Source organism: Centroberyx affinis, unplaced genomic scaffold (assembly GCF_046629955.1).
Source record: "Centroberyx affinis isolate AG114_WGS23_722 - 3 ecotype Tasmania unplaced genomic scaffold, CSIRO-AGI_Caff_v1 ptg005786l_1, whole genome shotgun sequence".
Taxonomy (NCBI): domain Eukaryota; kingdom Metazoa; phylum Chordata; class Actinopteri; order Beryciformes; family Berycidae; genus Centroberyx; species Centroberyx affinis.
This window is the reverse complement of record NW_027282934.1, coordinates 36,503-57,627: the sequence shown is the minus strand read 5'-3', so window position 1 is coordinate 57,627 and position 21,125 is coordinate 36,503. Positions and strand designations below refer to the sequence as shown.

Sequence of the window (21,125 nt, the reverse complement as noted above, 5' to 3'; positions counted from 1 at the left end):
AGTTACAGACAGGCCGTACAGGTTGTACAGAGAACCTACAGTAACCGCTGCACTTGAAATCAGCATTGACATCCCCGAAGAGTGTGCGAGAGAGATACTGAGGTTTTTGAGCAGCCAACATACATCTAGGAGCTGTACAGGCAGACGACACAGCAGCCCTACTGCACACACATCCAGTTACTACACCAAAACACACACTCTTGTTACAGCCACGTCACACACAGCCACAGTTATTGCTTGAAAGCAGAGCACACACAGCTCCAGCAGTAGTCGATGCTGTTGAGTGGAGACAGGCAGCAGGAAAACAAAAACAAACAAAAAAAACTGAACATGCAAGCACCTTTCATGGCTGCATTATCAGACTGCGAAAAGCACCACGATTTGTAGAAATTAAGATGCAAAAAAAAAAAAAAAAGTCATTCCATTTTGTAGAAATGTAGCACGGCAACAACAAAATCAACTATACATAAAAACCTGTCAAATCTTCATACATGCCTGTGTTCATGATAAAATGTAGGACCTTGTGATTTAAAACTCAAAAGCTTTCAAACAGACTCCTTTAAAAAAATGCTGAAATTAATATGAAAGAGACTCAAGGCTATCGTCTTGCCTATGTTCCTCCTGCAGACATTCTTTGGTCATGAAATAGGCTGAATACTTAACTTTTCAACAAATACACAACCACTCTGCCGTACAAAGGTAACCTGCAGTAACTGCTTTGGCGTCAGGCTTGATCTCCTGTCCTGTCCAGAAAATAGTTGGAACACAAATCAATAACAATATCTGATGGACTGCTATGTGGTCAAATTTATACTGTTGAAGAATTATAACCCCAAATCATGACCTTTGTTCCTTAAAATCACCCCAAAGTTAGGTACTTCACTTTGGCTTTGTATCAATACAACACAATATTGCCAAACACTAGTATCTAGTGTACTTCACCAATCAGAAGCTGAATAAAGTTGAATTTTCACATATTTCTTGAACAAATTATTTACTTTTTACATATTTTAAATCCTGCCCCCAAACATGCAATTATAACTTCAACTGACAAGCTAGCAAGCCTTGTTAGTCTATGTGCTGGCCCAGCTCACTGTATACAGTATGTTTATATGCTGGAGAAATTCTGTTTAAGCATACATCATATTTTGTTTGTGTTGAAGTAGCTTCCTCAAAAACATAATCTGACCTTAGTGTTCATGTGTTATGTGTAAAATGTATATTATACAGTATACTAAATATGTTTTCAACTTGTTTTCAACAAAATATTCAATAATCATATGCAAATAATGTTTCCACAGCTGGTCAGCAATCTAGAATTGCAGAGTACCTTGAAAAGAAAGCAGCTGTAAAAATGGTTGTGGTAAAAAGGCAAAAGCAGTACTTACTTGTTAATTGGTTTTACTTGTATTTTTTTTAAGTTGCTATAAAATTGATCTTTTACATTTCTTATTTAGGAAGAGGATAGATTCAGGAGAGTTAAACATAACACATATGCCATATAAGCCAGTCAGGATTTTTGTTTTTGTGTTTTTTGTATTTTTTACAAAATAAACAGTTTTTAGCATTTACCTTTGTAGGGCAGCAATGACTCTCAACATCACTACTACATCCACTATTACAATATTTACTTCCAAAACACTTTCAGTGTCATTCTCTGCCTGAGACCTCCGGACAACTGATGTCAAACCTTGTACGCCGAACACTTACGGCCAGCTACCTCGCTAACGCTAATGATGCCAAATCAAGATGGAGGTCCGAATGTGGATGTGAGGAGATGGATGGTGCTGTTCAGCTTTCCCTGTCTCCGCTCTCTGGCAGTCCACAGGAGTAGCAAAGGCACAAAACAGATACGGACTGTCCCGCCCTATCCCGTCCCATCCCGCCCTATCCCGTCACGTGGCTCTGGTGTGTCTCCTCAGTAAAACCCCTTGTTTCGTCCTGTTTCGCTGTGAGAGGACCGTTGGTTCCCAGACTGATGCCTCCAAAACCCCATGCCCCGCCCACACCAGAGCCACAACTGAACTACTGTAGTCACAGGAAGATAGGCGTCTTTCCACCGGGTCTGTCCGTTATAGTGCACATTGAAATCGACAAGACACGCCTTCTTCTGCCCGTTGGAGGGGGGTGGGGGTGGGGGTCTTGGTGGAGGGGAAGGGGAGGGAGGGAGGGAGGGTAGGGGTAAAGGAGTGAGAGGGAAATCAGCCCTGGAGATCCTCGAAGCACGTCTCACAGACCCGCACTGGCTTCTTGGAGGAGGGGGTGAGGGCATTCTTAGCCGAACACTCGGCGCAGAAAATGTTTCCACAATGTCTGCAATGGTGCTGGATGTTCACCGGAGGGGAGAGAGAGAGTCAGTCAGAGAGTGTGTTAACTAGCTAGACAGGTAGTATAATTATTAAACCTGCGGGTCTGTGACTTGTACTGACCAAATGTTCTGAATGGTTCTGGTTGTGTGTGACTGGTGCATCCCATTGCTTGTAAACATCGACCCTGAAGCCGTCCAAAAGCTTACCTTCCTGACAGTGACAGAAAAGCCCTTCCCACAGGCCATGCAGTTCTGCACCTCGTTATCCTCTGTCCACTTCCTGGTCAGAGACTGTGACTGCTTGATCTAGAGGCGAGAACAGCAACAAGAGTTACAATCAGAGCATCTGCCTTAATGTATGTGTACCTGCAACAAGAGTCTCTGAGACAAGCTGTTGAGTACATCACTGCCAGAGGTGTCTGTACTGTAAATGGCTTTTTACTGTTCATGGTCTGTTAAACACACTATGTTCCTCCAACAAGATGTCTGACCTGCAGCGACTGGTTCTCTCTGCCCAGCTCTTGCATGGCTGCTGTCGTGTCATCCAGCTTCCTCCTCATTTCCACCACCTTGGCCTGCAGTTTCTCCATTTCACCCTCACCCTTCACGCACCTAAAACACAACCACAGAACAATGTTGACTTGGGTGCCCACATGTATTAGATGCTCAGGAGCACCGGGCACTGTGTGTTTGTTGGTATGTTGGTTGGTTGGTTTGCAAGGTTTTTTGCAATGTGCATTGCTTTGAGGAATTACAGTATGCACTCTTTAAGCTGCACAGAGCCCTACATAAGGGAAATGAAACGTGCACTCGTACACCAGGCAATATGGTAGAAGTTAAACAAGCAGGAGCCAGTTCTGGGTTGGTGCACTGTACATCCACATACCAGGAAGTAGCTTGGCGATTGTCTAACTACAGTGGTCAACAGTTTGTTCAGTGATTCTCATAGTTACAATAACACTGTGCTACCACACCACTTTGGTGTAACCACTGCATGAACCCCCATCCCACCACTCCACCCAAGCACCTATGAAGCACGAGCGCACTTGTTAAGACATCAAATAATTCAAGGACTTTTCAGCAAATTCTATTTTCAAAATCAAGGGCTTAAAATGATCATACTTACAGGCTTGACAATACTCCGGCTGACCTCATTTTCTTTTACACAACCTTCAAGGCCACTCAACCATTCAAAAACAGTTCAAGGCATATTTTATCTTTCTCAAGTAATGAGGGATTTATTACTGTGCAGGGTGATATGTTGATAAAGGGAGAAAATATAAGCACAGAAATTATTCTGCACATGGCCGGCTCATCATGCATTTGAGCACGTATAAGCAAACATGCTGATGACTGACACACACACACACACACACACACACCTCTCCAGTAGAGCCCGTCTCTCGTCCTGGTTGTTCTGGACAGTGGCCTCCAGCACAGCAATCTCCCCCCGCAGCTCGTCTGTCTGTTTCTCCAGCTCGCTGACCCGCCGCTGGCTGCCCTGCCACTCTCTCTTCAGCGTAGCCACATTCTCATTCAGAGCCGTCACCTGCACACCCATCTTAGCCTCCGCCTCCTCCCCACGCTTCACCTGCTCCTCTTTGGCTCGCTTCTCTGCCGCCTTCGGGAGCAAGGCATGGACAATTTCACATAATGAATCTTTGAGAGGGGAGTGACTGATATTTAATCCACTAATTCAAACACAGCGAACAGAAATGATAGCAGAATACTCATGGATGGAGACAGCATTACATGGAAACATTTTGCGCTGGTGGTTTTCAGTGGATTTGGTGGGTGAGCCTACCAGCTGAGCCTGGACCTCCTTGGTTTTGGCATGGAGCTGCTCCTCTCTCTGAGCCACGCTGTCCCTGGTGGCCTGGTGGTCTTTCTGCTCCTTCTCCAGTGCAGCCTGTGCTGCCTCCACCTGGCCCTGCACCTCCAGTTTCTGCTGGATCAACAGCTGTTTGGCTTCCCGCAACTCACCCAGTTCCTGAAAAGCAACAGATATGTAACTGCATGCGTAATAGTTGGCTCACAATTAATAGCAGAGCATGTAAGAGAATGCTTTCTTCTTTAAGCGGGATCGGAAAATATTCAGTTATCCAAACTGTGTATGTAACCTGTGCACAGCTGTGTGTTTCTTTTTAAGTGCTGGTGACTTCAGGAGTAAACAATGTCCATAAATGATATGTTAATCGCACCTAAAAACTCATTCAATTGACTTCTTTTTCCTTTAAAAATAAAATTCGGAGAGAAAACAACGTGTCTCGCATCTGCAAGGTTATTAAAAAAGCAACTGACCTTCTCACTCTTCTCTGCTAGTGCTTTGAGCTCAGAAGTCAGTCTGGTGCTGTTCTTTTCCAGAGCGCTCTTGGCTTTGTTCAGCTCCTCTGCTTTGCCCTTCTCCTTGTCCAGCGCCTCCTTAGCTAGACCCTGGGTGAGTAGAGACAATTTAGGAGACATGAACTCAGTCACATCATACATCATGTCATGCAAGTGTGTGTCTGTGTCAGTCACGGCCTGACCTGTTGCTTCTGTAGCTCCTTCAGGGCCTGGTCCTGCTTTTGGAGCCTCTGGTCCCGTTTGGCCAGCTCCTGCTCCAAAGTGGCCCGGCCCGTCTTCAGTTCCTGAAGCTGAGCCTCCAAGCCTGTCTGATGGGTCCGGTTAGCAGCCAGCTCCTCCTGGGCCACGCTCAGCTTCTCCTCTGACATCTACAGTGAGAGAGAGGTCGCATACAGTCATTCACTGGCTAGGAGGGCAGGGAGACAAATATTTATTCTTTAACACCAGTCTGCCATATATATATATATATATATATATATGGCAGACTGGTGTTTAAGAATAAATATTTATATACATAAATATATATATATATATATATACACATACTACATATATATATATATACACATATATATATATATATATATATATATACACATACTACATATATATATATACACACATCATATACATCCTATACTACGTCGTATACATACTTGATATACAACCTTTACCACATCATATAATATGCCCAATGAACTCAACAGTCAATATAACATATTTTTAATTTACACCATTATCAGCCCTCACCCCAACCCCCACCTCCACCCCCACCCCCACCCCCACCCCCACCCCATCCCCAAATAAACTGACCTTGAGGTCCTGACGCAGTGCAGAGGCCTCGGACTCCTTGCCGTAGTAGTCAGACTGCAGCTTGGTGAGGCCGCCCTGGCTCTGCTCTAAGGCCTTCTGCAGCTCTGCTGTCTGGCTCTTCGCAGACGCTAGCTCCTGGCCCAGACCCGACACCTGCGCCTTCAGCCTGCTCTCCTCTTCAGCCTGGAGAGGAGAGCAACACACACACACACACAGGCATGAGCATAATAGAAAGTACTTGGCAGATGGGAACTACTGTTAATATTGGTAATTGGTTAGTATGATAACAGTAGCTACAGTATGCATGATGTAATCTGTCGATGTATGTAATAGGTGGAAATGCTGCTTGCCTTCTTGACATTGACTTCCTGTAACTCTGTCACTTGGCTCCCCAGCTTCTTCTTCTCCTGTTCGAAGGACCCCTGGGCTGTCTTCAGCTGTGCCTGCAGCTTCTGCATGCCGTTCTCCTTCTCTTTCAGTGCCTCTTGAGTCTTCGAGTGCTGCTCTTCTAACGTAGCCAGCTGCGTCTTTAACCTTTTCTCTGCCTGACATTTTCAGACACACACCAGATTTTAATATGTTCCATTTGTCACAGTAATGCTTCATTCCTTTTTTTTATTTTTATTTTTTTATATCCTTACCTCTCTCATCTGCTCCATCTGCGCTTTAGCTTCTTTCATTGCCTTGGTGATGGCCTCATTGCTCTCCTGTCTGGCCTTCTCATTAGACTTTTCCTGAGGAGTGTAGTAAGATAGATTATATGTAGTATAAATAACAGATGAGAGCTGCACTGGAGTTGTACTTATGTAGCTAAGATGTCCCAATATATTGTAGGACTGTACTGATCTCAGCTGAACCTGAACCAGACTGCAGCTCATTGAACCTACCTTCTCCTCCATGGCGGCCTTATGGCTCTTCCTCTCCTTGTCCAGTTGGCTTTGACTCTCTTTCAGTGCCTTGTTGGCCTTGGCTAGGCTTCCTTGAGTAGAGGCAAGCTCCTTCCCTTGAGTGTCTTTTTCCTGTTGGGCTTTTAGTAAGTCTGTTGCCAAGCCCTGGACCTTCCTGTCCAGCTCTGCCTGCCGCGCCTGCCCCTCCTGGGTCACCTTGTCCAGGTTAACCTGCAGAGCAGATTTCTCCTGCTCACAGCGCTCCAGCTGCTGCTGGCTGTCAGTCAAAGTTCCCGCCTTTTTCTTCAGTTCCTCTTGTAGTGTTGTAACCCTTAACAATGGAGGGACATGTATGGTAAGTTAGGAGTAATTCATTATAATGTAGTGGAACAAACAAGAAAACAAAATATTGGTACATGGTTGCGCCATCACTCAAATCTTGACTCAGTCACATAAGCAATTTATTTACTTGCAAGTCTTTGTCAGATATTTAACAAAATTGATGGCCGAGTATACTGTATCTCACCCCGCTTTCTCAGTTTTCAGCAGGCGCTCCACTTCCTTGACCTTCCTCTTAACCTCTGACCCCTCTTTCTGGAGCTTCTGCACTTCCTGCTGCACCTGGTCCCGTGTGGCCTGCACCTCTACCACCTGGGACTCCAATTTCTGTAACAGATTAACACACCAGACTCATTTAAGAAAACACAAACATATATACTCAGGGCATGAGAAACAGGCTACTCGTAAGCCTTTCATCTTGACCTTTGTAAAATGATCCTAATTTGGCCATAATGCCTTGTTTAGACTTGGATACACAGTGCATACAAAGTAAGGTTATGTAGAAACATGCTCTTACAGTACATTGTCAAGTACTTTCACACCAAAGACTCAACACCAACCTTATTGAGCCCCTCCAACTGCTCTATACACTGTTCTGAGGTCAGTAGTTTGTCTTTGCATTCCTTCAGACCGGTTTCCAACTGGATGCACTGCTCCTGTCTCTCCTGTAGCCTCTGGGCCTGCTCCTCAAACTTCTTCAGAGTTTTACTCAGCTCCTACACAGGAGAGGGAGCAGGATACGAAAGAGGAGAGAAGAGGAGAAGAGAGGAGGAAAGGGAAGACAACGCAACACAATGAATCAATCACCTGTTGCACAGATCTTTGCAAACCAGGTTAAGTCTTCTTATTCAGAAATAATTCAAAATCTTCAGAAACATGGCGGATAACAAGGGGCTCTGTGCCATATTTTAGTCAAATTTCAACATCAGTAGCCCTGAGAGGACGCTGACCTGCTGCTTGTCCTGTAGTGCATGCTGGGCGGTCTCCAGGTGGTTCTCCAGGTCGGCTCGCTGAGCAGCCTTGGCTGCTTCCGCTGACAGCAACATCTCTGTCTTGGCCTTCAGCTAAAGATTGTCATTCTCATTGTTAAAAAAATAACTGTTCTCTGTAGGACAATATGTTTGGATCAGATCTTATAGTCTATGAAAACATGCAAATGAATATTATCAATTACACCACTAACTCATTCAATATATGCCATTCATACATGCTGTTCACAGGGTTACCTGAGTGTCCAGCTGGGCCACCTTCTCCTTGCTGTCTGTGAGCTGGGTGGTGAGTTCAGTGACGGAGGTCTCCAGGGTCTGGGCTCGGTCCTGGGCCGAACGCAGCAGGGTCTTCTGCTCCTGGACCTGCTCGTGGAGGTTATCCTGGGCCTGCTTGTGGCTCTCTGATTGGTTCTTCAGCTTGTCTGTCAAGTGGGTCACCTTTAAATCCCCCATATACAGAATAGGTTATAAACTCACATTATGACTGATTGTTCCATATACTAGCAGCCTTCATGATGCTACTTTTTCACATTTTCCACTGCAGTTTTAAGCTGTGACAGTACATGTCTTTGTCTGTGTGTATGTGTGTGCATATGCATGTAGTCCTTTGCACTATAATATCAGAGTGAGTCTGCATTCCTACAACATGGCAGTGGACTTCTGAGTGGAGTGTGTGTGTCTGTGTGTGTGTCTGCATCCACCTGTTCTTGTAGTGTGTGGTTTTTCTCTTTTAGCTGGTTGAGCACTGCCGTCTCTCCCTCCCCAGCCTGGATCTTGGCACACAGGTCTTCTCTCTCCGCCTCCAGCTGGCTCACAATGTCCTTACTCTTCTGCAGCAGAGCCTCCAGGTTCTGGATCTTCTGGTCCTTATCCCCAATCTGACGCAGCACCTGCTCCAAGTCATTCTGAAGCAGAAAAGGCAAGCCAGCATAGCAGAAGGATTACATGACGCATTCTGCCAGGTGTTTTCATTTTGAGGACAGTTGTTTTATGTTGGGGTTTTATGTTCTGCATGAAGTATAAATCAGAAACTACACTGAAGTTACCAAATGGACAGTTCTGCTCCCAAGTTCTGATTGGATGAGTCAGGTTAAGCAATCGTAAAATACTCAGTAAACTTCCAGCGACTGCATAACAGTTCATTTAAATATTAATGCAATGACCGAAAATCCCCACTCATACCAGTACTTACGGTGTCGCTTAGCAACCACTTCGTTTAGCTACTGTTAAATAACATTTAAAAGGTGCAGTAAGCACGATTTTACTGCCCTATAGCACAAAATGATCATAATATATCTGCAGGGAGTTGACAAGGTTGTTGATCGATACCAGTGACTCAATGATTACTCTGCCAGGTGTTGAGTTTTATGGCTTTCAAAACTCACTTTCCTGCCCCTAACTGCTCAATGACGGTACTATGAGTGAGTGAGCTGCAGACACTTAGTTCTCAAGCCAAAAGCAAATGACAAAACAGTATTATCATTACAATATTTTGCATTGCGATACCACTTCACTCAACGATTTTGTTGGATCTCTGCTCTGAGGTCGATAAAAGGTTTAGATTACTTAAGGCCCTTTAATTATTATCATCACACAACATTACTGATTAAAACTAAAACATTTCTGGAATATCTGTGTTCTTTCTTTTTCTGTTACAGGGATATGTGAGTACGCTTCATGTCATGTCAAACAACGCCTCTTGGTTGTTTTAAAAGTGATTGTACAGCACAACCTCACTGTTTACTGCTTCATTATATTGCTGACAATGCTGTTCTTCATGAAGCTGTGAGGCTTCTCCTGTTGCAGTACCTGTGCCTCCCGGAGTTTGCCATTGGTGTTCTGCTGCAGCACCTGTAGCTCCTGGTGCTGCTGCTTGGCCTTCTCCAGCTGGTGCTGCAGGTCTGTGTTCTTACTGCCGCTCTCCTTCAACTGGAGCAACAACATACAGAAAAACATGGACTGAAATTTGGCTGAATTGAGTAATGTGGATAGAATTTATGTGTGATTCTTGAAATTGAATTTCTGAATTTTTTACAAAGTGAAATCTCCTTCTCTCTCTCTAGAGGTAGCAGTGTAGTGACATAATTTTTGCTTTTATCCTTAAAAGACCATATCCTCAATCATATAACTTACATTAGTTTGATGCCATGTGCATGTGATGTATACTACGAATGTATGGCATAAAGATTTACATGTATGTCAGCCTCTATTCTACAAATAAAAAGGTGGGTAAACTGAGCTCTCTCTCTCTCTCTCTCTCTCTCTCTCTCTCGGTGAGATGTTTGTATATGTTTTAATCTCACCAGCACAGAATATTGACTGCATGTCTTCTCTTTTTTTTATCATCACATTTCTGAAATTATTTGTTTTTATGTTCTTCTTCTTATCTACAGCATATCCTATTTTCAGCTATTGCAATGACCCAATTTCCCCACGAGGATCATTAAAGTTTGATCTAAATGCCTACCTGCTCCTCAGTGCGGGACAGTTTGAGCTGGAGGTCGGCCCCTTGCTGCTCACGGTCCTTCAGTTTCTCCCCAGACAGTTGCCTCTGCTCCTTCAGACGGCCCTGCACCTCGCCCAGCTGCCTCTCCGCCTCCAGCAGCTTAGCGTGCAGCTAGGGGTGGAGAGAGAGATGACGATTGAGAGATGACAAACACGGTACATATTTGCACAATTAATCTTTTGGTTAATGAGAAATGGATACCTCAAACGTTGACCTGACTGTTATTTAACACATTAATCTAATTGTCCAATATTTGGATCATTTATTTTTGACTTTCTAAATTGGTGTAAAATCATGTTCACAAGATAAATTTAACTTTACAATAAGGCGGTCGTAGTACACTCACCATCTTTGTAGCCATGATTTACAAAATGGAGGAATTTCATGCTATGTGTTTCCAAATTTCAGAATTCAGTCAAGAAACAATTGGTTTCATTCAATCCTTCCACTCAATTTAATAATCCATACCATCAGAAAAAAGTCAGTATCTTCCATGATAAATGATATTACATTACATTATATATTACAAAGATCCACCTGAAAATGTGGCGTTTGTGTTATTCACTACTGTGCCTTGAGATGTACTGAGTAGTTGTGTGGAAGCCATAGGCAGAAGTAAATTCTTCACTGGTTTTCAATTAGCGCCACCCAGTGTGCTGGAGAGGCTACAACACTGCACTTTTCAACACGGTGAGTGCAGCATAAGATCCTTGTTCTTTTGCTGTTATGTTATATGTAATAAATCATGCTGATCTGAGTGAATCCACTTGATGTGAGAATGCCCATCTCTATTGATGATTTAAGCAAACTATAAAATCAAATACATCATGTTGTATTGCATGCACTGGTCTGTTTGTGTACACTGTAAGTCTTACTCACTTGACTGATCTCGCTCTGCTGCTGAGCACCTTGACTCTCCTTCTCCTCCCTCTGCTGCTGTAACTGTTTCCTCTCAACCTTCAGCTCCCCGTGCTTCACCTCCAGCTCCGAAACCTCCCTCTTCAACTTGGCCACGTCCTCGCCCCTCTCTCCCAGCTCCGCCTGGGCCTTCTGCAGGGAGGCCTCGGCCCCCGTGGCCCTAGCCTGGAGCTCCTGAACCTCCAGCTCCCTCTGATGCAGGCTGTCCTGGATTCCCTTCTTGGCGGCCTGCTCAGCCTGGAGCCGCTCCTCTAGTTCCTGATACTCTTTCTCCTTACGTGTCAGCTTTTCAGACAGGCTCTGTGAAAAGAGGAGAGTACAAGATGACATGGGTCAGATAAGCACTGGCTGCCAAGAGGTTTGAGAATTATGAGAAAGACATATCTGAATGACATATCTCTACATATGACGGATAGAAATGGGGCAAATAAGTGAGGGGACACGAGACACAAACATTACGGTGTAAAATCATTTTTTTCTCAAGTTTCAAGATGGCATTGGGTCTCATGAAAAGGATGAAAATGGAAAGTACTAAAAAGTTATCTAAGTAATTAATTAAGCCACACTGCAACATGAAGTATTTGTCATTTCTAAAGGAGACAGTCTTCCACAGTGTTAGTGTGACAGGAGCTGCACCAGCACCAGGCGTCACATCATGTGATACAAGCTATGGAAAAGAACACAGTCACCTCACTTCAGAAAGACATTCAGAGTTGAGGTGTGGCAGGACATTTCTAAGGGAAGGTTTTACGACATGGGACTTGGAATACCGGTGTATGCATACAGCACATGCCCTTGCAACTTGGCAGCAGGGCGATAAAGAACAAAATGTTGTTAATGGTGAAGGGTGCTGCTAACTAGGGAGTGTGACAGGGCTGCTGGACATCACAGACGTACAGTAAACCTCTTTTATCTGCTGGCTCTTAATCTCACGCACAGCAGCCGGCCTACATTTATGACCCTCTCACAACCGCTCTCTGGAGACTTTCTGTTCTGTCCCTCCTCTTTTGTTCCTCCCTCTCCTTCTCATGGCCTTGTTGCTGTCCCCCCCTTCTCAAATGTCACTGTCACGGTTTGCTGCCGAGCCGTTCATCTCTAATCCCGGCATTATGGTCCAATGAAACCCCTATTGGTTGTTCACCTGTCTGTTCTTAGTACTGATCCTCTATCCCTCCCTGTTTGGTAAATGGACTGCATTTATATAGCGCTTTTATCCAAAGCGCTTTACAATGCCTACATTCACCCATTCACACACATTCATACACCGATGGCGGCCAGCTACCACGCAGGGTGCTGGCGCAACCATCGGGAGCAATTTGGGGTTCAGTATCTTGCCCAAGGACACTTCGACATGCGGACTGGAGGAGCCGGGGATCGAACCACCGACCTTATGATTAGTGGACGACCCGCTCTACCTCCTGAGCCACAGCCGCCCCGTTTGCTCCATCGGTTTTGTCTCTTTTCTCCTGAGATGAGAATCTGGATCAGGTCTCAAGGTATCCTGTTGCGGGGAAGGGGGTCCCGTTGAAGATCGAGGTCCATAATCCCTCTCTTATTCTACTTGGCTTGCAGAGCAACGTGACAGACATGCCTCACATGGGAGGATTTAATCTCTGGCAGACACCCCGAGCAAAAGCCCTCCGTTCCCCCAGCCTCCATTGCATCAACTTGGTTACCTGTCATTGTATTTCACCCCAAATGACAGGACTGGCATCACAGAGATTCCCCCCTGCTAGTTTAATTATAGACCTGCGTGTGATTTTTGTCAACATGTCTAGGTTGCCAAAGAAGGCTCACATAGCCTGGTGACAGCAGGACATTGCGATAGTGGCTGATGCCGAGCAACAGAGGAAGGTTTACAAAAAGTAGGCTGGCATGTTCTGTGGTGAAGGGCAGTTGGCAAGGCTTGTTAACATTACTGTAGTAAAAGTAAATCCTAAACAATCTTTTGCTGTGTATTGCTGGGCAGATGCCATGGCAGACATGTTTGTGCTTGCGGTTATCTGTTCAGAACTGTAAAACTGTCACATGACTAAAGTAACTGTAGTTAGGTATTTATTTGGTTGCGGTGTGTGTGTGTGTGTGTGTGTGTTACCTGGCTTTGTTGTTGCAAATTGTTCAGATTGCTCTGCAGTTGGTGGATCTGTTGTGTATAGACGGCTGCTTCTTGGGGACCTTTCTCCAGCTCTGCTTTCAGTTGGGATATGGTCATCTGCAAAATATTAGACACATTAGAATCCATTTGCAAGGCCATCTAGTAGACAATAAAACAACTACACTGTACCACTTTGGCATTCAGGACTAACACAAAGAAACTGAACACAAAGCGATAAAGGAGGGTGCGACAACCAGGCTTCAGTCCCACAAAAACAGAAATATATAAATGCAAGACACCATGGAAAAAAAATCCCGTTCCTGAAACACTTTTCAAACTTAGAGGAACTAAAAAGCAATGAAACGAAATTCGGGGGCCGACTTGAAACGACATGCTTTACCTCCAGTTTACGAATCTTCAAGAAAGAGCGAGTGTTGGAGAGGGATACAGTGTGTGAGGAGTGGAAGAAACAGGGAGAGGGAAAGAGACAGGGACACAGGTAAGTCATGATACAAGATAGAAGATACGAGGCCAGACGCTGCTACACAGAGCAAGATGCTGCTTGGCTGAGTGAATACATAAACAAATTTATCACTAATTTAAACTGATGAGCATCACATCATCTTGCTATGGTAGCATTAAGCAGAATATTGTATACAAAGGAGGGGTTTCAGGAGTATATATATATCACAGGGATGGACAATGAGTGAACCTGGATGGTAATGTTACAGACTGGGGAACTGTCGCAGTCTTTTTGTCCTTACAAATTCAGCTGTGTACTGTATGTCCCATAGTTTCTCGTCGTAAGTATTCAAATGTATTCATATTGCGGCTTCTCAGAGTGTCAGAATATGAAGTTCTCCTTCCTTGAGCTTAGTTGCGGGGATGTGCAGAGAGGGAGGCACGAGCCTGGAGCTGCCTGACAGAGCCCTATAAATACTCGCTCCTCTCCTCTCCCAAAGCCTGCTGGGATCAATAATGCAGGAAGTAAAGCTGAATTATGCACCAGGCAGACATGATGGGATTGAGAATTAGGCGTGAAGCCATCTGGTTTAACAAAAATGCAGTATATCAGAACTATTTAAGACGATTAAAATAAGAAACTAGAGATTTGTTCTTTGCAGGAAAGTGGAATGGGTGGCATGAGCAAATGACAGAGGGGTTTAAGATTACACAAACTGTATTTCACATCAGCACTCCATAATCTCATATATGATTGCATAACATGTGTTTGTGATGAAAAGGAGTTAGGGTGGGTGTGGCAGGGTGACAGGTTGCAACACATCAGTGAAAGCTGGGAACAGCAGAACCATGTCTGACTTACAACGGCTTTATGAATTGCAGGATAAGCGTTTATTTGGTGAGCTCACCTCTGAGGTAGTGTAATTAGCCTGCAGCTCCTCGTAGTGGCTTTTGAGGCGTTCTGACTCCTCCTCCCTCTCACGCGTCATACTATCCATCAGTGTCTGCACCTGCACCAGCTCCTTCTGCAGCACCTCCACATCCTCCACTCCCGGTCGCTGCAGCTAGGGGGCAGAGCAGAGACACGCAGTTAGAGCAGCGGTGAACGGGCAGCACAGGGTGGGGTCAAGAGGGGCCATCTGGGTGTAAGATGAAACAAGACTAGGTGTGGCTAGTGATGGCTGGAGCCGCCACGCCTCCACTCATGTGCACTTCAAAATGTTGAACATCAGGGCAATGATGTTGATATGTTAAAACACAGGGTGAATGTATGGTGCTGAGCCTACAGCCCAGCCCAAAAAATGCTTATCGATTTATCATTGTGCAATACAGGAAACATCAACGGAAGGTGTTAACTCTCCTTGAACTTCTAGCACAAGATCTGCGTTTGTGTGAAACCAGTCTAAGCCAGAAACCACTGAGAACACTAATGGACAGATAAACACCAGTGTGTGTGTGTGTAATCGTGTGACTATAGACAACCACTCCACTCCACTTTGAAGTACTGTTTAGTTCTTCTGATAGAAATTCTTTGGGTTAAGTTCTGTTACACGTTTCCATAACAACGGTGAAGGGATTGTATGGGTAGGGGCTGTGTCGATTCTTCCACCAAGCAGCTCAGAGCCAGGCTGATTTCACGGTGTCATTTCAGCGTTCTTCATTCAAACTCCCAAGCACAACATTCAGGAAAGGTGTATACAAACTACAAAGTATGCATAGAGCCTAGTGAGAAGAGAATAAATACCAGTGCAAGCTATGTGTGTGTGTGTGTGTGTGTGTGTGTGTGTGTGTGTGTGTGTGTGTGTGTTGTACCAGTTCTGTGCTGAGTCTCTCGTTGTCCTGCTTCTCTTTCTGCAGGTCTTGGGTCAGTTTGGCAAGCCTCTGGTCAGCAGCCTCCCTCAGGCCCTTCTCCTCATCATAGCGGGACTTTATGTCTGTTGGGTTCAACAATTGAGTAAGCCTATTTATTAATACCCCGATGAAAACATAGAAAATTCCTTACTGGTTGATATCAAAGTTAAATTTAGCCAAAACATCATCACAGTGCATTATTCAAAAGCTATAATACCTTTAAGCTTTAAAACGAAACTTTAAAAAAATGAGCAGCAACTGATGCAAGACTGCATAAAACACGATGGGTTTAGGCTGCGTTGTGATCTAGTAAACGACTACTAGTTGTCAAAGAGATGCCAACCCGCACACACAGGCCTCCCAGTTTCCCAGCCTGCACAGCCCCACACTAACCCACTATCTCTGTGGCCAGCTGGGCAGCCTTCTGCTCAAACAGGTCTTTCATCTGCTTGATGTTGAATTTTTCCGTCTCCGCTTCACTCAGCTTCCTTTCCAGAGCTGAGAAAAAGAGCACCATCTCTTAGTGATTGAAGTTCACGATCAAATGAAATATCTTTTTCAAATGGGTTTGTAATCTGCCCTACCTGAATCCTCTGGGCCCATCTGTCCATCGCCCTGTGGATCCAAAGCAAAGAGAGGAACACTGATATGTATAGCCTTAACCATATCAACAACAGTAGGAATGAGCATAGGTGCCATCATCACATTTTAGCATCTAGTTTGGTATTCTGCCACCCAACTTTCCATCTTATTTCATGTGATTTCACTGCATGTGAGTGACTACAGTACATATTAAACATCTTAAAGGAATTACTTGCTTCAGTTGTCCTTGAACTTTGTCTAGCTCCTTCTTGAGCTCTCCAGAGAACCATCTTTCTTCCTAATACAGAGAAATTGCACACACACAGACACACCACCAATTGTAGTCTTTAAATAGACAATTTACATAGATCTGTAACAGTCACTATTCAAATATACATGGCCATACCTTGAGTGAAGCATGCAGGTCCTGAACTTCTTGCCTCAACATTGTAAGGTCTTCCCTAGAAACAGGAGGGGATACATTTACAAAAATATACACAGCAATACTCTCTCCCAGATGTAGAGCTGGGCAATAATTCAATATTATTGTTTCCTGTCTTGCAATACAATCATATCATGATGAAATAATGACATCAAGTTATTGTGATACTGATAATGATAAACAGCAAATACAGTGTGATTTGAAACAAAGTAGGGATTATTATTTGAAAATTACAGAGTTTGAGCTTACTTTATAGAACCATACAGTAGTTGATTATTTAGCATGTGATTTGGAGCTGCCTGACAGAGCCCTATAAATACTCGCTCCTCTTGTCTGTTGTCTATGTGATTTTCATATTCAATTTTCAATTTCTGACCTCTTGGGCTTATGAAACCCTTTCAAAACCTAATGGATAATGTCAAAAATGCATTGTCTTCAACTTTAAAAAAAAAAGCCTGTTTCTCTTAGTTCCTAAAAAGTTGGCATTTTGGAGTTAAGAGGTTTTCACCCAACAGAGACAATACATTCGCAGATATTGCTATATATACGGCAGATTGATTGTGATGTTAACTGTGTCCAAATCACCCGGCCCTATCCAGAAGACATAAGAGCATGGTGAAGTCTGACAACAGACTCTTTCTTATAATTAGTGTCAAAATAAATGACAAACTCCATGAATCCATGAAATGTGTGAACTGGGAGATGAATCTCACCGGCTGGGGCCCACGTGAGAGGGGGGGTCTCCAGTATCATGGAACAGCTCATAGTGCTTGAACAGCTCCTCTGCAGAGTTGTGAGACTTCATGCACTGAGGACAGATGAAGCCCTGCATACAGAAACACAAACATGAGGACCAACAGGCTACACTGTATTTTACGTGACCAGACAGCTTCAAAGGACAACTGTCATAACTCCGCACAGCACTGTGGCAGTGCGTTCATAACAGGATAAACATTGTTGCAGGCGTGCGGGCTACCTCAGAGCTCTGGTCATTGTTTAGGTCTGCGCTGGGCTGCTCTGACTCTGCGTTCTGGGAGCCTCCTTTCCCAGGAGTCTGGGGAAGAGAGAACAGACGGGATTAGTGTGACTATACATGCAATCTGTACACACTGTTTGGAATTGGAACAATTTGGAACCCAAGTGCATGATAGAATCTGTTTGGAAACCAGGGATTAACAAATCTTCCAGGGAGCTGTGTATTTTTATCCTTGTGTACTGATTGTAATCACAGAAGCACCTGAGATGGGTGGCAGAATTTCAGCAAACATGGGTGTGTGTGGGAAAATACCTTTTACCTGGCAGTTGTATATTCTGTTTTCTATCATACGTCGACATTCCACATTCCAGAGACACAGGAATGTTACATCTATAGTCTGGGCCCTCTGACCTCTAACCTTCGCACTCTTTACTTGTATTGTTGACAATCTTAGCATCTGGGCAAGTGTTGGAGCCAGTGAACACTAATTGGTTTGAGAAAACCACCAGGAGGCTTCCCAGATATGAGGCCAAGGCCTGCAATGGCTCACTCATCTCAAACATAAACAACTGGGTATGCTGGGTACGACTTGTAGCCTTTAACATTTGTGTATGATCAGTTCTACGCAAGAATGATGCTGTATTCTCCTTTTGAAAGCATCTTTACTGTAGGCAGTGTATGATGGGTACCAGTTCGTCCAGCTATCCCTTGATATAAAGCCTGGGCTACTAATCTGGAGCTGCAGAAGAAACACGCTGGCACAGAGTGTTTAGTTTACATGCATTACTCTGACCCTCCTGGTGCAATCTGGTCATGTGACAGCCCATCGGCCAGGTTGCATTTAAGGATGCGCCCTGTTATTTAGGTCACAGCAAGGGATAGGGAGGTAGACTGATGACAAATCAACTCGGTGCACAGCTCGGAAGGGGATAGATATGAATATACAACCAGTTTCCCCCAATGTCAAACTCAGGTAGGCTGGGACAGGATCACTTCAGATCAGATCAGTCCACTGGCCTGCAGCACAAACATATGGAGTGGACATCTCATTCATTTACAGTTTACACCTAACCTGCAGCAAACTGTATTTCACTGGTGGTCCATTCATCAAAGGCATTTGTTTTGGCTAGTGATTCATTACTTTGCATGAATGAATGAGGTCAGCATGTCTGTGTGTATGTGTGTGTGTGTGTGTGTGTGTGCATGCTAGTGGGGACTTAGCACTTTGAGCAGTGTCATCTCAGGGCATATTGGAGAGTTGAGAAACACTGCCACTTTGAAGGCGGGCTGAACATTTGCGTCACGTAACACCCTTTGACCCGAACAAACACCCCACATACAAAAAAACAATACTACACTGACTTTGACGGATTTAATTCCATTTAAGTCGTTTGCATCAATGAGATCTTTAGCCTACTTTTAGAGATATATCATATTATCTTCAAAGTTATATTAAGGTTATAATAAGTTGATATCAACACTGGCCATACCAAGGGGGTATTACTGGCAAACAAGCCTATTAGGCAAGAATAGAATAAAATGTGATTCATGTAAAAGTCCTCAGATGACAGTACTTTTGCCAATCCTGTGTGCATTTCCACTATGTATTGGAAGTGTATGCCGGCTCTGAAAAGTTGGTCCTAACCCGGTTATGTCTTAAAGAACCTGGGTCACAGGAAGAAACTAAATTCTTTCAATAGGGATACCAAACAGAAAACGTTTAAAAAGCCAAGACAAATGTGAAACATTAAAAAACAGTCCATTCACAATATTTTTTATAATACCATATCGTTAAGTCTAGATTTGAGAACATAATAAACTCTCACAAATCGACACTGCAGAAACAAGAAAACAATGATCAATATCTTGGCATTGTGGTTTCCAGCTTTAGGACTGTTCAAATCCATATACTGACTCAAATGTCAAAGACCATTGGAATAAAGGAAGTTAGCGGTTCCAAAACGCTTTCATATCCAGAACAGGTGTGTATTAACTTAGACCATGAATCCCTCTTTGATAAGACTGTCTCCTGGTTTTTGATTTTTACGTCATCTCTAGGTGGGGAAGTAACAGTGGGAAACACATACTTTGAATCATATGCTAACTTCTGGGAAGTTGAATAATAACGAAAGTAAACCACTCCTCATTTTCCCAGACCCCACTTTGGCAACCGCTGGCCTGAGTGAATGGTGTTTTAGGGTGGAATTTCCTGGTTAACAGTTAACCTTAACTTCGTCCGCGGTTACAAAGTGGTTCGCAAAGTCCCTTAACGTTACTGTCTCTTGAGTCATGCCGTTAGCCATGGCCTGTGGTAGATGTAGTCCTACGTACAGGGCATAGCTAGCTTGCCTCTATTGCTACCTGCAGTAGCGAGTCTAGCGACTGTCTGGTGATTTATCCAAACTACCATACGTCAACATTAACAGTAGGGTGAGCTAAGTTAGCCAAGGGACATTATTTCCATGTTGCGATAAGCCAACTGAGACAAGGCTTCCCAATACGGTCAACCTGTGGCTAACGTCAACGTTAGCAAGTCAATAGTGAACGATGAATTATACACAGCGAAAATTGTAAAAAAATAAAATAAAATTACACAATAACTAGCCAAATTAGGTGGTTAATGTTACATTCATTGAGTAAGGCTAGCTAGCTGGGCACGTTAGCTAATATTAGCCACTGTGTATATAGATAGACACTACATCCTTATGTCAAGAATAGCATCAATCAATCGAACCAAGTTAGCATCAGATGGCTAGCTAGCTGTGTCGCCCCCACAGTAGGAGCGCTCGATATGTTTGCTAAGATGTGACGAGTTAGCGGAGTTTTCCTATTTGAGATACCCCATTGGCTAGAATGGAACAATCCGCCCACCCGCGGCACTCTGGGTTCCAATACGTGCGTCCCCACTCCGAATACAGACAAGGATAGGCCTGTGTCTCCCAAGGAAATCGCTTTGGTTTAACAAACAAGCGACACTATACTGCCTTTTTTTATCCAAGAACCTTACCATTTGAAGTATCCGTCTGAGCATGGCCTTGATTGTGGTTGTCTCGACACAAAATCCAATCAGTTTTGTAGGTGGAAAGTTTACGTCGCTGTACAACGAACACCTGACCAAGCTCAGGCAGCAGCAGCGAATGGGCGGGTCATGGAGAGGATGGGTGAGCAGCACACACAACTTGGCTATATTCAAGACTGTGTACAAACTTAGAACATTTGTTATGATGTCGCACTGAGAAACTGGAAAAAATCTGAGATGCTGGGGATGGTCAATAAACAATGTATTTTTATTGAAATATTTTATATACAAGATGATGATGCAGAGCAGAATATTCCAGTCATTTGTTCACACATGCACGAATTGGAAAATGAGTGATATTTTCTTATCTTTCCAATACTCTTCCACAGTACCAGCAGCCAATGGGCTGATAATATAACTAAAATCACCAGATAATCTACCCTTTCCTCTTTTTCTGGGGTGTTGTTATAAAGTGTAGGCCCATGCTCTGAACGTGATTTCCTGTCATAGTTTCCTGTTCATGTGGGAGGGGGGTATTTCCCAATGGGACACAAATAAATAAATTCCATCAATGCATACTCATACTGTACATTCA

The 21,125-nt window shown here is 43.9% G+C and overlaps 1 protein-coding gene across 1 annotated transcript; it reads right to left on the bottom strand.

Moving 5' to 3' along the window:
• Positions 1-283: 283 nt before the first annotated feature.
• Positions 284-20,631, bottom strand: eea1 (early endosome antigen 1). Its single transcript, XM_071547302.1, has 29 exons — positions 20,519-20,631; positions 17,512-17,589; positions 17,249-17,361; positions 16,500-16,554; positions 16,326-16,391; positions 16,096-16,126; positions 15,905-16,009; positions 15,473-15,594; positions 14,569-14,724; positions 13,199-13,315; positions 11,065-11,403; positions 10,147-10,296; positions 9,489-9,608; positions 8,381-8,584; positions 7,917-8,117; positions 7,641-7,754; positions 7,251-7,406; positions 6,878-7,017; positions 6,352-6,682; positions 6,106-6,198; positions 5,815-6,009; positions 5,465-5,647; positions 4,834-5,019; positions 4,610-4,741; positions 4,113-4,298; positions 3,691-3,929; positions 2,800-2,920; positions 2,516-2,614; positions 284-2,324 (listed from the first exon to the last, which is right to left on the bottom strand). Exons 1-29 carry the CDS (start codon positions 20,540-20,542, stop codon positions 2,202-2,204), a joined length of 4,179 nt encoding a protein of 1,392 aa, XP_071403403.1. The 5' UTR covers positions 20,543-20,631; the 3' UTR covers positions 284-2,201.
• Positions 20,632-21,125: the final 494 nt, after the last annotated feature.